At 37.5% G+C, this 16972-nt stretch overlaps 1 protein-coding gene across 2 annotated transcripts in view; it reads right to left on the reverse strand.

Moving 5' to 3' along the window:
• The window catches only part of PRKCE (protein kinase C epsilon), a 295529-nt gene that overhangs the window by 190278 nt on the left and 88279 nt on the right, over window positions 1-16972 (reverse strand). For both annotated transcript variants that reach the window (XM_068676665.1, XM_068676666.1), the window contains exon 2: window positions 3004-3067. In XM_068676665.1, coding sequence (XP_068532766.1) covers window positions 3004-3067 — 64 coding nt within the window. The remainder of the gene's footprint in view (window positions 1-3003; window positions 3068-16972) is intronic.

Here is a 16972-nt window from a genome sequence, read left to right on the forward strand (position 1 = left end):
GGATGATATATTTAATTGCCCATTCTGTGAACTTAAAAAAAAAATAAAATAAAAGACACGCAACATGATTTTTTCCTCCAATTTAAAATGTTACTATAGCTGTTTTTATTTTCCTAAACTGACATTTTCCCTCCCAAGAATCACTAGTGAAACAGTGATAGTAACAGGACTTAAGAGACTCAACAGGCACCTTCTGAGAATGCCCAACTGTTTTATCCTACCAGACAAGTTAACATTTCCAAAACCAGGCAAGGTGGGGTTCCTAAACACACTGATAAGCCTAAGTTCCATTTAAAGAAGTAGTTAAGATTCTAAGCACTCAGAAAGAGGCCTAGCAGGATTCACAAATATAAGTAGGGTGCATAATTCCTACTTGAAGTTGAGTACTGTGCACCTTCTCATTACATCATTTACAATTTTTTATAAGTCCCATTAGGCACATTTCTGATTTGCTTGGTACTCTTACATGTTTGGGTGACAGCCTGCATGTACTCCCTAGAGCTTCCTGTTTAATTAGCAGTGGTGAAAGTCCCTAACTGTGGGTTTGTAAAATGTAGATAGGTTTAGATGTAGATCCAGACATCATTACACCTGCCCATTACCTTTCTCTGTTGGAAAAACTAACTTCAAAGGGAATTCTGCCTGAATAGACTGAAGCTACAAGCTTTTGGTTACCAAGCTTTGAAGACCTTTGCCAAGAAGTTCTAAAATTTAAAATAAAACATTGCTTATTTTTTATTAAGAAAACAAACAAACAAACAAACAAGAAAAAAACACTCATGGTTTTATGTCAGAATTCACACAGCATGAAGAAAATGCTATTTACTCAGTTACCATTTACAATGTTGACTGGAATTCAAAACCAGGACCCTGGTTAACAAATTGGGTCAAGAGCAGCAAACACCTGAAACAACCCTAGCTACTCAAAAGTCACGCATTTGAGTCTAACCTTAATTCTAGGCTTCTTTTATATTCAGCAAACACAGATCAACTAAAATGAACTGCCCCACTGAAATGCATAAAATACATATCAGATGCATTCTCTTTACATAAATATTTATATATGTATACAGAGAGATCAGGTGAAATACACGTTTTTGAAACAAACAGAGTAGGTTAGTTTCAGTGTGGGTGTTTTCTCCCTGCAAAAGGATGCGTACAGTGGTTATGTTAAATTAGTCATTTTACTTTAAGACAGCTTAGGCAAGAGGAGTCTCTTCCAAAGTTCGCTAGGCCTCAGCCCTAGTAAATTGATCTAAAAATAGAATTTCATAGTGCTGCTAACAAAACACCATAAAACAAGTTTACGGACTGTTGTACAAAACTGGTCCAATTTCCCTTGTGAGGAAAACCATAGCTTTCCCAGAGAATTTTGCAATGCTTTTACACAAGGCTTTTCCATGGTTACTTATTTGATAGGAAAGCTTAAAAAGTACTACTTCATTTTGTAAGCAAAACAACTTCTCTAGGGTTCAACCAAATTCACCCTAACTGAAGTCTCTGTCTTCACATAAGAACACATTTCATAAGCTGTTTTCCTCAGAGGTCTGTTTCCACATGGATTCTCCTGTTCTTATGCTCCCCTTCTACAGTAATACAGTGGCACAAACGACAGTTCTACAAATTTCTTTCAAAGCACTGCTAAACTGTAACAGAGTAAAGCACCAAATAACATAGGTGACATTACCATAGACTTTTTCCTCCTGTATAAAAGGTTACAGAGTGTTAAAGAACTTTTGAAGAACAACTAAACACCATCTTCCTGTCCTTTGACAGTCCAGCTCATCTGAACACATCTTGCAATGCAGTAGTAATGCTATACTCGCCTGGGTATCAACCAACTATAAATGGAAGCTTGGAAGAACATCTGCTTGCCAACACATCTTAAAAACCAATACTGTCAACCACATTTTAGTTGTACCATTGACATGAGAATTAGCAAGATATGTAGAAACTGCTGTTAAAGCAATAGCTACTACTTCAATATGTAGCAAAAAAAAAAAAAAAAGGCTAAGTATGTTTTATGTGGGTACATAGCTAGAAGACGAAGTCTAAATATTGGTTTGCTTTGTTTTTAAACATCAAGATGTAGTTCAGTATGTGTTTTTGCAAGTTACTGTTAATAATTTGTCAGCAATTCATTACAAAGAGCAGAAATATAAAACACATTCTTCCACTGTTTCTTAACTGTGCTGGGCAAAATAATTTCATTTCATACCATTTTCTATTTCAGCTCCTGTCAGGGGTTGCATGAAACTTCTTTATGTACTCTGAATGAAAGATAACCTTGTTTAGCTGAGCTCTGTAAGCTACTGGGGAAAACTGATCAGAAGACATCACTTAAAACAATCAAACCCAAATGAGCCATTCTCATTTCAGCAAGTTCAGCTGTCATTGAGAGTAGAATCAATATACACAACAGAATTGTTTCTTTATAAACTCTCTTATTCCTGCCATATACCACCTGACTCCTATCCCAATTAAACAGCAGAAAAATATCTTAAGTTAATTTCTTTCTTCATTTTTTTCCCCAACATTTATCTGTCATAAAAATGAAAACACCTCTTATTGTTACAATGTTGTGCTCATTACTTGAAAAAGAAAACATTTACTGGAAAAATAACAAATATTAGTATTTATGAAAGCAAATAAACTCTCTTTTCCCCTCTTTGACATCTCATCATTTCTACCTACGTAATTAGCTAACATTCTTCCAAATATAAGAATTTGGAAGTTTCTTTTAGAAATTAATGATTCTAAACCCCTCTTCATTTGATTACTGTCCTTTTAGTCAGCATTGTTACCACTGGTGATTAACAGGTTAAGATGAACTGCAAATGCTCACTGACTCACAGGGATATACATCAAAATGTACTCACTTTAACTTGAGATTGTACAGATTACGAGGGCATTGGTACAGCACCTTCTCTAATACTTCTGTTGTAAATGCCCTTAAAGATTCCATTCATGAAAGAATAAGAAAAAAATATTTAAAGTCCCTACCTTCACCTGACGATCCTGAAAGGTCTATGATGACATACACTCTCCCTTCTGGCTCCAAGTCAATCTGCAATCAAGAAGAGAATTAAAAGAAAACTTAGAACGGCTCCCAAAGCAAGTGATTGCACATGCAAGGAAACCCAAAGTTTCAAAAACTTGTGAAGCCAAAGTATAGGCAAAACACGGGCCAGTCTATAGTTTACTAACACAGTCTCCTTTTGTAAAGAGGTGTTGAGGCACTTCTACAAGAGGACCTTCCACCTCCCTGAAGTGAAAAAGAAACGTGTACCTTTAGCACTGGGAAAGCTTGAATGCAGTGAATTTTACAAATCAAATATTTAAAACACTGTTCTTGGAAATAGTGGTTTTTGTATGGCAGCAGTCAAGGAACAAAGTTAAATAGCAGTATCAAGTAACTTTTTGACTGTAATTTATACTGAGCCCAGCTATGCAAATGTGAAAAACAACACTGTAACCTATTCAGATCCCAGCAAGCCAGATCAGCTCTGGTGGCAGAATAGGGGAAAAAATCAACACACAGCTCGTATAGTGGGTTAACACGTGTTTATAATACTCCCTTTGTATCCCCAGTGGGAGAAAGAAATACATGCTTTATCCTTTTTCTCTGAAATACAAAATTAATTTATTTCTGCAATGGTAGATTTTAAGGAGTCTGCTTTTGTAGAGATCACTTTTAGCATGAAATTCAGGTTCTCAGTATCAAGCTGCTGTATTTAAATGCATATTTGTATAGCCTGCAAAAACTTCAGGTACTGCATTGATCTCATTACAAATCCTGCTGTATTTTACCACATTATTTACCACATCACCAACTCTATTTACTGCTCAATTTCTGTATATTCTGGGTGCCCCACACATTACAGACAATTTTTGTAGTCATTTTTCTCTCAAAAATTAAACAAAATTAAACTAAAACACTTAGTTTTAGCTTTTAATGCCACACTGCAGTTGTCACATAATTTCATAGGCTGCAAGTGAAGCCAACATGGTGTTCATTAATGCTGTATTTTCTTTCCATTTTGGTAAGTAAAGCACATAAATCTGCAAACGTGAAGTTGTGGCACCTCAGTCACAAGGGATCTCATCCACTAGGGTCCATTCCATGTCCCACCACCCCAAAAAGGTGCAGGGCACCGAGGCAGCCCCAGCCTGGGCCTGGCTCAGTGGGTCCCATAGCAGGGCAGGGCAGGGCTGTGGAGACCTGGAGCCCAGCACTGCTACAGCCCCTCAGGGGCAGAGCCCTGGGTTGACGTAGGGACCTAGGCAGAGGGTGGGAGCCTCCTAAGCCCACACAGCAGTGCCTAGGGCTTGCAGCCAGAAGTAGGCTTACTGCGCCCTCACCTCACCACACCGCACCTCCTCCCACTCCATGCCACAGGGGAAAGTGGGCCTCATTTCACCAACCCCAGACTTTGGCGGACACAAACTATACTCAGCTGCCTCTGAAGTCAGTCACAAGTGACCTTAGGACATGGCTTTAGGCTGGAGTAAGATGGCAATCTGGAGAACACTAATTGACATTAATAACTTGGGAGACCACTCGGTTCATCTTTGCAAGTTAGCAAGTAAATGAACATGCAAAACAGAGCTTCGCTAACTCATAAGATATACTTCGATCTTTTTGACAACCACAACTTGAATTTAACTATTTATGATAATTCAGAAGCTTCATAACTAAACAACATATTACACCACACAGGTGAGGATGTCACACATTTCTTCATGACATGTAAGCAGAACTTGCCGATTAAGTCAGGTGAAATAGTAATCTCAGGATTGTTTTGCCAAGAACTGGTCAGTTTTCTTCATAAAAGAGATTCTCCAAAAGGACCATCAAAACTTGAGCCTGCAGGCAGCATTTGGAGTAAACTGTAGTTGAACTCTGTCCACATAGGGTGTAACAGAGACCCAAGCTCAGCGCTCTCCTGCCAATCTGCTCAGCCAGCGTGCCCAGCGTCTCGCTGCACTGTGGTGGAAGGAAGGAACGAGATACCAAGATGTCCGGTCTTCACCAGGCTTTGTCTGCCTGCATTCAGCAGGTAGCTTCACGGGGCTACATTTTTTGTCACCGTCCTTCTGCTTCCACCTTTCCCTCATCACCCGGGAGGACCTTTACAGCAGAGGTTCTCTGCTGTTTCCCTCTCCTGGGCCACAGCTGTTGAAACCATCAGGGTAACATATGCTCCTCCTTCCACAAGCCAGCTTTTCACAAAAATCCTTCTGTGACTTTTAAGAAAGAGACGGTAGACAAATTCACAGGTCTGATGTCACCAGACCCACGGATTAAGAAAATGATCTCAGCAGCTGTATTTTAAATAGACAAGGCAGGAAATCGGTGTTAGCAAGGCCAGGGGTTACTCAGAGGAGAGGAAAATGAAAGCGTGGTTGAGTGTTTTTTCCATAAATAAAGTGCTCAATATTGAGTAAAGACATTTTTAACAATTTCTGAACTGGCAGCATGAGGGGCGGGAGGGGGTGCTTTTTGTTTTAAATAAAGCTACTGATCTTGAAATACTGCTCCTCTGCCGTAGCAATTTTTAGACACAAAATGTTAGATCAGATGCACAGGTGGATGGATAGACTTTGATGTCTATGTTGAGGGCGGCTTTTGAAAAACTGCTATAGTACTCAACAGATGGCTGTATTAAAGAGGCATGCTTAATGCTCTGTTTCTTTCAGCATTATATACTGTTTGGTTAAGCTTTCAGTAAAGTACTTGATGCAGTTTAAAATCCCAGTGTGTGCGCACACATGCACAACCCCGACACCGTCCCTGCAGAAGAATCATGCATCTGGAGGAGCTGATGACCACTATCACAGTCTGCCTTCTGCTCATTTATTAAGTACAAACAGCGTTATGAACAACCCAGGAAAGACTGGAGCACTGAATGTAAGTTTTCATTATCCATCAAGTGGACCGTTTTCGTATACAATTTATTAAAAATGATGCCTAATGATTTGATTCAGATTTTTTGCTGATGTTCTGAGCTGAACAAGTTATTTATAAACAAGGGATTCTCTTTTACAAAGATTTCCCAGTCTTAAAATGCTGTAACACCAATGAGAACAAAATAGACACGTTCTTATTTTTTTAGATTTATAAAACACCCCCATTTCATTTCAGTAAGCACCTATGCTGACGGTCGCATCAGCCACATGAATCAGTACTTTTGCCAGGAACTGGCAGCTTAGTTGCCTCAGCTGACCTTACATATGAAAGATCCCTCCCCACTCCCTCCACCCTCCCCCAAGAAGCATAATCCCCCAAACTGATAGGAAACCTTATGGTCTCAGGTCTTTCATGTATCAAAGCCAGCATGGAATGAAAAGGATTGATTCAATTCTAATTTTGCATATAACACTTATAAGTGAATGTCTAGCAACAGTGGTATAAATACCTTAGAAACATTCATGCTACTAGAATAAAAGCTATGTGCATTTTCTTTCAATCTATACATAAAACTACACTTAGAAGAAAGTGGAGACTACACAATGTCATTATACAAGTAAGCATAAAAGAAGAACAGCACAATCTAAAGTTCCTTTTTTTTTTTTTTTTTACTGGTAATTTTTGTACTGGTAGTGCAATTACTAGTACTGCTGTACTAGTAGTACAGGAGTTTTTAAACCATTATTCTATTGTTTTAGAAAAGCATTGCTTCTAAAATAATTTTTCACCAAATGTTCAGAAAGATACCACATGTGAAATGCCCTTAGACATATGTAAGACTGGTCAAATCCAGCTGGATATAAAAAGACATACCTGAATGCAATGAAAACACTCTGGTCACAGCAGTTCTTATTCTGACCCTCCGTTTTGACTAAAAATACTTCTCTCTGAATGCAGCTAAACATTTATACATGCAGAGAGATGCTATGAGAAGATGTCTGAAAAGATACAATTGTTCAAAAGGACAACAGGGAACAAGGCAAGATGCAAACTAGAATGAGATCAAGAAGCTGATATAAAAAGAGCTTTGCTGTAACCAGGATATATTGCAAAATACGTTCCTTGCACATACAGACCACACTCTCCAAATGCAACAAAAGATGTAACAACCATCATTGAACAAAATGTTTGATCACTGAAGTGTTTTATCTTGGTACTGGTCTATGTTATTGTTGTGGTACTTACTAAAATACAGCGTTTTAGTAGGTACAAGTAAGATTAATTGTGAAGGCACTTTAAACAACTTCTATATGGTTAAAATAATCCTTATGTGGTAGTGTATTGAGATTGGTACAATGACTGCTGGAAAATAGCACAGAGCTTGAAAAACTCCAGGCCTGAATAAAGCATATTAGTAGTCTGTTTCAGGGAACAAAAGGCAACCATCCATAAAACCAGACATACTTTCAGAGGAAAAAACCCATGCTGAAGCCATGGCCAACTTTCAGCATATTGAAGGCATTTATATAGTTTCACAGTCATTAATGGATTTTATTTTCAACACCCTTCTGAGACATTTCCCCATCTGTAAAATGAGATACTCCCAAAGGCACAAGCTAGACTGAATGACTTGCCAGAAAGTCATACAAGAAGCCTATGGTTAAACAAGAACTGAACTCTGGTCTCTGGAGGCCCAGACTACCCACTAGACCGTTTGTCCTATTCCTCACTTAAGCTTCACTTTGTCAAGCTATACACATCCTGCCTTCCTGCAATATCAGTCAGAGACATCTAAGCGCTACTTTTTTAAAACAACTTTAATGGGTACATATCTAGGAGGCAATTTCCTTTTTCTTCCATTCAGTTAATACTCATCAGTAAAAACAATCTCAAACAAGAAATTGCTGAAATATTTCTCTTCAGCATTTCCAAAGCATCACAATTCTCAGGCAACTTTGAAGTAATGCTAAATTTAAACAAACTATGCAGAAGATTATGAAAATACTTTTTCAGCTTTTCCTGAAGGTTTGCTTTCTGCAAGCTTTTACTTCCTAAATGCTTTTCTGAAAAAATTAAGTTCTAAGCTCCTCCATAAGCTCACTGCTTTCCTCCCCCTAGGTACATACTATAATTTCCAACCCCTAAAAGATATCAATCTTTGGCAGGATGTTCTTAGTCTAAGATTTTGCTGAGGAAACCACACACACACTCTAATCTTAGAGGGATAAGGGAGATTAGAATATGCTATGCTATTATTTGGGTTGTGCTGATACTTCTTATTTGCACGTGAAGATTTGCATTCTTGACCACTCTAAAGCTTAAATATTTCCATCAAAACTCGAGGATGCTTGTTTTCATTCTAGCTGGTAGCACCAGCACAGAGATTTTTTGTGCCTCATGGAGCTAACCAAGACCTGTTGTAAACAATTGATAAACCACTATCTTCAGTGGCTCAGTGCCACATTATCACAGGTTTTCATTTGACCATAACAACAACACAAGAAAGTCATTTAAGATTAAGTGCATTGTACTTATTTAAATGCTAACTTGTCTCTTGAGAGAAATCTAAGGATTGTCATTGACATAAAACTCAGGTCTGGAATAAACAATAACTAGACAAATGCATTTTCCATAAGCGAACTTCCTAACAGTACAAAGGTTGAGGAAGTTTTACTCTGATGTTCCCTAGCTAGACAGAATGCAAAAATACAGCAAAAAGCCTTGAGTCACAAAGCTGTTCAGGATTTTGGCAACAGTAAAAAAAAAAAAAAAAAAAAAAAGACTGTATAAGCAACAGAAACAGAAAGAATTAAGTCATAAAACCTGCTTTGCACCTCTTGTTGTGATGTTCTAGGATTATCCGATATTTGGATAGCTTAAAGCATAAACCTCCAAGCACATGATCTGTCACTGCAGATGGTTATTTGAGTCATGTAGGACTTTAAAAGTCAGTATGCATTAACCCATACTGAGCATAGCATAACACTGGAAAGTTTTCTCTTTGAACAACTTCTCTGAGAGAAAGGAAGAAATTAGTTTAAAGAACTAACGTTGCAGAGGCTGGGGGGGGAGGTTGTCTGCTTGTTTTGAGGGGCATTTACTTCTCCAATTTCTATTGCATATTACTTCCATAAAGACTGTATTAAAAAAAAAATCAGAAGAGTTGTAACCTAGTAGAAAATGATTGGAAACAGAATCTGTGCTCATCTTCTGCTCCTTACCTAGATTTTTTTTTCCTGCTTCAATTTAAATAACTATTCCAGTACCTATTTTAACTTATTTACTAGAAAATAAAACATTAATTGTGACAAATTGCAATATATTCAAAGTGACATCAGACTAAGCCATCTAAAAGCTTTCAAAAACACCATCATTACTAGAACAAAAGCAATCTCCTGACAGAAACAACAGGCTAGAGGTAAGATTAAACTTGTAAACTTCCCCTAGCCTTCGCACCTGAATCCCTAGCAAGCTCACCTAAAACTGATAGCTTTGTAATAGGCTCTGGTGGGTCAGAAAAACAGCAGAGAAAATTTTATTTTCAGACCCAACACAATAATATAATTGAAAATTAACAGATTTCACAAGATTCATGATTAATTACATGAGATAAACTTGACTTGTAAAGAAATTGCCTGAAAACACCAGTAATATGATGAGCATACTTTCCTACAATCTGTTTACCTTTATTTTTTTCTTCCTCCACAGACTCTTGCTCTTCTGGCCAAATAAATCAGAAATCAGGTCTCTCTGAGAGCCAGTGCACTGCCACAAAGTTCAAAAATCTGCCTTTCATTACAAATGTTACATATTTGATTATTATAATTACAGAGAAACTTAACACAGCTTGCCGCATTGTAATTGACCACAATGATATACATAAAAGTTAAGACATTTTGGCCACAGGGGATTCTACCATTTATTTACTTATGCTCAAAAGTCAACAAAAAGACATCAAACATCTTGCATGACCTACAGAAAAGATCAAACACTTCCCAGTGCCAGACACATGTACAGACATAATACAGAACAGAAGCAGCCAGGGAATGACAAGATTCAGATAAAATAACCACAGTGTTCAGAAATCAATTCTCGAAGAAGAGTCCTTCCATTACTTACTATCACATACACCAATATTCAATTGCAGCATCCTGAATCACATGTGATACAACTTTGATCTTCCACAACCTATTGTACCTAAGGCCTCCCAGGCATCAGCAGAAGAACATTTTTCAATGAATGGCAGTATACAGATGCATGTGTTTGTGCCCAAGAAGACACATCCACACATACAGAAATCACACGCTTATTTTGTGTATTGCAAGGAATAACAACTTTTGTGGACCACTGAATTGGGACTAGGGTGTTCATGGTTCATTTTCTGTTAGAGGCCAGAATGTGAGCTTGGACAGATGGCTTTATTTACAAACAGCAAGATAGCAGAGCAGTACAAATGGCTGCAAAGGCACCAAGCAGCATGACTGCAAAAGCATCACTGCACGAAACCAAGTTTCTGACTCGCTGATCTGAAAGGAGAGAAAGACTATCTTCACTTCCTTGAAAGCTGCAGGTGGTGACAGTGTATGTAAAGCAGCAGGTATCGCTACCCCACCACCTCCAAGAGATCCTCATTTCACCTTTCCTTCATACTGAGATATGGTACAAGAAAACTGCGTCTGTTAACAGTTATATGCCCAAACCAGTTAGGATTTCTAAATACCTGCAATAAGAATTCATGAAATGGAAATAAATCAATGAGACATTTATTTGTGAGTGGAAAGAGACGTCAATAACCTTAAGAGAGCAGACTGCCTAGACTGAACCATTCAGGGCATTCTGCAAGCAAGCAGGTCAACTGAGAGCCAAACCAGCGAAGTGTTCCATGCACGTGAGTGTGCTGCTTTGTTAGTTTAATTTAAACCAATACAGTTACTCCGAATGTGTAAATGACTCCAGTTGATATTGTTCATTCCCCTACCTTCAAGCTACACACTAGAAATGGAGGTTGCATTATTTCAGTAGTAGTAATGAAGTACAAAGAAGCAATACAGGCCCAGAGCTAATGTAAAGTAGGTTGAGCAAGAGCTGAGTTTGGCTAAAGGATGCTCAACTAGACTTTGAGCGAACAGACAGTAAAACCAACAACAAAAGTCTGCATAAAGCCTTTTACTTGAAGCATCTGCTAAATGTATTTCAATAATAAAATTAAAAAAAAAAAAAAAAAAAAGCAAAAACCAACAACAATCACTTTTCCCAGCAGATGGTTATTTGATTTAAGGATAAAGGAACTGCATCATGTGGTAATATCTGACCTGTAATTTCATCACAATGCTTTTCAAAATCTGTTAACGCACTGTGGCTAGTGTGGCAGCACTCTCCAGCCTGTAGTCTGTAGGGAAATAATTAGCCAACACAAAATATTTAAAAACATCTCCTACTTGGCTCATGAACATATTTTAAAATGTCACACTACAGAACTGCAACCACAAAAGGGAGAGGGTTACCTACATGTGTAGGAATAAAACCCTGAATTTCTACAATAGAGAATCAGGGATGCATGTAGATCACAGCTGATTACTACAGGTTAAAAATTGGTAAACACTGTTAATAAATTGTTTTGTTACAGTACAATTTCAGGTGACCACTTGTTATACATACAAGCTAAACTCAGAGCTAGCACCTTTGCTCAGTCTCAGGAATCACCCAAAAACAATGGTTTAATCACACAGATATTTGATATTTCTCCTGAATTACACTATTTTCTTTGAGTAGATGCATTTGCAACACTTTGAATAGTCATCATGAAGTAGGTATCAGCGTAACACTAAGTACATGGTAAGGACAGGACTTCGGGATTGACAGGCACTTTTCCTGGTCATATACAACAATTTGGGTGCTCTGCACACCTTTTTCCTGTACAGTCCATTTAGTGTGTGAAGTCTCGCACATTAATATATCCAAGCAACACTACCTGTTTCCTGTAAAACATATTTTTCTTCTCTTTATGGTCAAAACACTTTCCTGCACTCTTCTCCTAGGTGTCTATGGTAAACTTTGACAGTATACAGCACAAAACATGCACACAGCATTATTGTATCAAGAATAAAAGAAATAACTGTACTTATTTTTATACCCTAAAATTCAGTAACATTAACAGCTGGAAGATCTAAAGTAGTATAAAATCAAATCCTTCCTACATGAGGTAGAGTAACATCCAAAGGCAGGATATAAATAAACGCGAGGAAATTGTGATATTTAAATGAGGTGAAGTTCCTCTTCATTTTCTCACCTGTTAATCCTATTCTAGTCCTATGGTTTAAAAAAAAAAATAAAAAAATCTGGAACTTGCCTTCTAACCAACAACAACTGTAATTGCTTTGTTCCAGCCAGAGAGCAACAATACTTGCATATATAAAAATAAACTAAACCAACTACTGTTTATGAGTTTGAGCTCAGTTCAGCTCCCTGGGAAGAAAGGAGAAAAGCCTTTCTTATCTGAAAGGCAACCACATTAAGTGTTCTCTCTACGTGTACTCACGATAGAAATTAATCCTCCATTAGGAAGGAAGCTGCCTGATCCAGTGTGCTGCAAACGGACAAAGTGTACTCTCACGCTCGCTGGAACTTCCAAGTAGCTTGTTGATGATGTTCAACACCAACATCAGCTGCAAGCCAGAGTTCATCAGCACAGAGAAGAAAAATTCTGATTGATAAATTCTTACTACTCTGCTTTGCCAATTTGATTTAGACGTGAATGAGATTTTTACCTCTCCTAGTGAAAGTGGCTGAAAATACAGAATATGCAGTTATGATAGGCCTGGAGATGTGCCCAGAAGTATCTTCGATCTCAGTAACCAGCTATGAATTACTGGGCTCTTTCCCCCATGTTTCCAGAAAATGAACGCTTTATTTTTAGGAAATACCCCTATAAACTATGAAGATTTGCTTGAAAGTTCTCCAGCATCCCAGCCACTCCTCTTTCTGTGGGAAACTGGTAACTTAATGCTACAAAATCCCTGTTTTACTTCACAATCAGTTGGAGTGTACCCTGTTTGAAATTTTGGCTGAAAACCAACGTGCCCAAGCACTGCTGAACACCAGAGAGGCTTTTAAGCATACACAGCATATTGACTGCTTTCAGTTGTTGTTACAAGTCTTGCCTTCCCATCCTGGCCAAAAGACAAGGCCACCAGCCTAATACAGAGACTGAAATAGCTTCAGTTAAAAAAGAGAAGTGAATGAGAAGAACAAAGGACCATGGACAGAGAGACAATCATGGGAATGTACAGAACCAAAAATGCCATGTACAGCCCAGAGGTGACATGAAGCCAGTCACAACCAAAGCAAGAGGAAGTAAAATAATAAGTCAAAAAGAAAGCTATGATAAAATTACTTTAAAAATACTAAATTTTATTTTGCAAAGAGATACATTACCTCTTTTAATCTCATTCTTAAATGTTAGAATGCTTCTTGTCACTATTTCAGTTGTCCTGCCATGTTAAAAGACCTTTGTTTTCCCCTTATACAAGGAATAAGCTTTTTAAAAGTAATAAAAAAAACTTCAGAACAGTTTTAAAATCAAGACACCAAAAATGTGATAACTTAAGGGTTTTCTTTTTATTATTTCATGGAATTACACGCTTGTGGGGTTTTTTTGTTTTGTTTTGCTTTGTTGTTTTTTTTTTTTTTAAGTAAGATGTTTCAGGGTGAACATCCTTTTAATTCATTGCCTTTATTAGTTAAAATATAATTTTTTTTAATTTAAATTCATTAAGAGATAGCAGAAATGACACAAAAATACTTATTTTCCAGTTTTGGTTTGTTTTGCTTTTTTAAATTCTTTTTTTCAGCAAACTTTAAGATGAAAGCATGAATACACAGGCTTCAAGAATAAACACTCATTTGTTGGGTTAAAGATAGAAGGAAAAAGTATGTTCTACACAAATATTCTCTATGTCCTTTCACATATGTATCTGTAACCTTAGCTGCTTTATAGCAAACATGAACATTACAATAAACAAACATTAAATGATATACAAACCACAATAGTAAAACAGAATTGGCATCAAGTATTTAAACAAAAGTATCCTTCCTGGAAATAGCTCTATTTAGAGCCTGCCAAGAATTGCGTTGATTCAGAAACTTTGTTCAAGTTATATCAAAAGTTAGGTTTTAAAGAAATTCAAGAGACAAAAGAAGAAAACAGAATTAAGAAAATCAGAGTGACTTGCAAAAGTATCTTTGCTTTGTATGTTTATTTGTTAGTTTAGAACGGAAGATTTCATTCTACCTTCACACTGGGTGACACACAATACTGCAAGCAATATTTAGAGATTGGCTGCCATGTGGACCCATCGGCCTTTTTTCATGCTTACCGCAAATCCAGACCAACATGATGCTTGTAGCCACCAACCTATGCCCCCAGACTTCACTGTCCTCAGCCCTGTCCAGTTTGGGGCCTTTTAAATAAGTCACAGGATGTGGAAAGACACTGAAAGGAGAAGAAACTTGGTGCTGTTGTCTTTTTAAGGCAGGACAAGCACAGTGAGTATGAAAGGGATTAGACTGACCATTAAACTCCACATGATGCTTCTATATAGTAAATATAGTTCATAGCTCCTGCCTACTAGATCTCCAGCCTTGCATAGAGAGTCACAAGCTTTCCAGTGCTGCAAGCAGAAACACTACAAGAACATGGAAGCAGAGCAATTTGTCACTGTTTCAGCCATCACTGAACACTAAAAGTACAATATACTTATTTCTTTTTAATGGCAGTCACAAAGGATGCCTGTAACAGCCTGGGAACCAGATATGCTTCTCAAGTCTCAGTACCACGTCTAAATAGCAAGAGCATTCTCTTCTTCTAACACAAAAGGTGATTTAAAAAAAACAACAACTATCAGATAAACATTTTGCCAGCAAAGTGGCAGCTTCAATCACATTACATTATTCAAAATAGGCATGTTCAAAAATTCAATCCCTGAAAAAAAGACAATTTTAAAATGCCGCCCAAACTTCATATTTTTAGTTCCTTGACCAAATTTGGTCAAAAACCCCTCAGATATTTGACAGAAAATGTACAGTGCTATCTTGTTAGCCTTTAAAAAAAAAAATGCCTAAATGAACCAGCATTTAAATTTCCAGAAGAAAACATCATTGGAGCATTCTCTCTACGGTACTCTTTTTCCCTTTAGAAAGTACTACAATAAGATCTTCAGAGACTTTCTTTTTTTTTTTTTTCTTGGTTTAAAAACAGTTTTTGTCCTGCCCTGATTATGTTTTAGCCTCTGTTTAATTACCAGATTAGAAAGATTAATGAAGCTAATTCTGCTAACAAACTGGCTATCCTGAAGACTACAATTATCTGTGATTCACTGGGACTTCCTCTGCAGCCTTTGCCATAACAAACACAGAGCAACTCTGAGACTCCTCCAATGTCAGCTACAAAACAAAGCAGAAAACTGCTTTAGCCCTTGCTACCCGTGTTTAAATCCAAAAAGGAAAACTGAGGAAAGGAAAATTTAGTAGCTTGACACATGCAAGCCATATTCCATGAGCCAGACATACCAAAAGGTAACAACCTGAATACAGAGACTACAGAAAAGGAAATGGCAAAAATTACCACTGCTAGTATAACTGTTCCTGATGACTTCGATGGCAGAGTAGAGCCCACTAGCCAGGTGTGTAATACTAGCAACAGATATGTCTTCTAGTGTATGCTGCATTAATTGGTAATTTTCTTTAGCATTTTTATTTGTGGCAAGGTTTTAAATTAAATCGCCTGTAGAGTTCTCACATATTAGATAAGAGTTTGACACAAAGACTTGAAAGATGCTGGCTAGTCCCTTTCAAAAATCTTAGTCTAGTTCCTAAACCTCTCAGACACCTACACTTTCCCAGTACTTCCTGGATCTAGACCTTCAGAAAAAAACACAACAAACACCACCCTGACATTTATCCTGCCCCCTATTGTAGTAGTTTGGTCGTTCCTCTTTTAGTCCATGATGGAACAGGAAATGCAGAGTCATATACGAGTAGATGGGATTCCTGGGACTGGAATCAGGACAACTGAAGATCTAAAGGAACAAGAATTCTTCAGATTTACTTCTAGGTGTATAAGAACCATTGAGTTTTGGTAATGGAGGATACAGTTTGCTGCCTACTTAGTCTGGTATCAAGCCAAATAAAGCAAAGCTAATGTCTTTCACAAAATACTTTCAGCCTTTTCCGAGAATGTCTCAGGACGAAAGATCTGCTGCATCCTTTGCTAACTGGTTTCATTAATTTATCACTTTTAACGTAAAAAGAAATATGTACTTTGCTGTTCATTTTCAGCAATCTGGCTTGCCATCAGTTCTTGTTTTACCCTTGTCAGATTAAAAAGCCCGTTATTTTTAATGGTACTTTACATACCCAAATTAAGCAACCTCCCATTGTTCCTTTTAAATAAACCATACCAGTGAGCTCAGAGTTTCTCCATGGAAAGACTTTTCTCTAAGATTTGAACATGTCTGTGAGCTCTGCTGTTGAACTGCTAGGTTACCCTACGCACTCAACTTCACACTCACCTGCAACTGTGTATTTCACCTTCTGTTATTTTTATTTAGAGTACAAATTCTAAGAAGCTCAGGCTCTCCCATAACACATTTATGCAATTATACTCTGATCTCTTTGCCATTACCTACATTGGAATTTATGAGTTTAAGGTATGCTACCATATTAGTAACTTTATTTGAACTGCTAAATTGACTAGGAGTAATCGGCCTATATGGATACCTACTGATAAGCTTTTACATACTTCAGTGTCACTGTGCGCATCAGTTTCCAAATGCAATGACCCTTAACACTTGATTTACAGAAAAATCTCCATTTGGGTTTTACAGTATGAGGCTTTGCAATTCAAATTCCACTCAGGAGAGGGCAGAGATACAGCTCACAGCAAGGTAAGTCTGTCTGGCCTTCAATGTACTTTTTGTCTCTATTTCTAACAAAACAGTTTTTAAAACACTGACCACCCATAATCTTTCTATGTGCAACCTACAGAGGAAGGAGGAATAATTT

The sequence above is a fragment of the Anas acuta genome, chromosome 3 (assembly GCF_963932015.1).
Source record: "Anas acuta chromosome 3, bAnaAcu1.1, whole genome shotgun sequence".
NCBI classification, from domain to species: domain Eukaryota; kingdom Metazoa; phylum Chordata; class Aves; order Anseriformes; family Anatidae; genus Anas; species Anas acuta.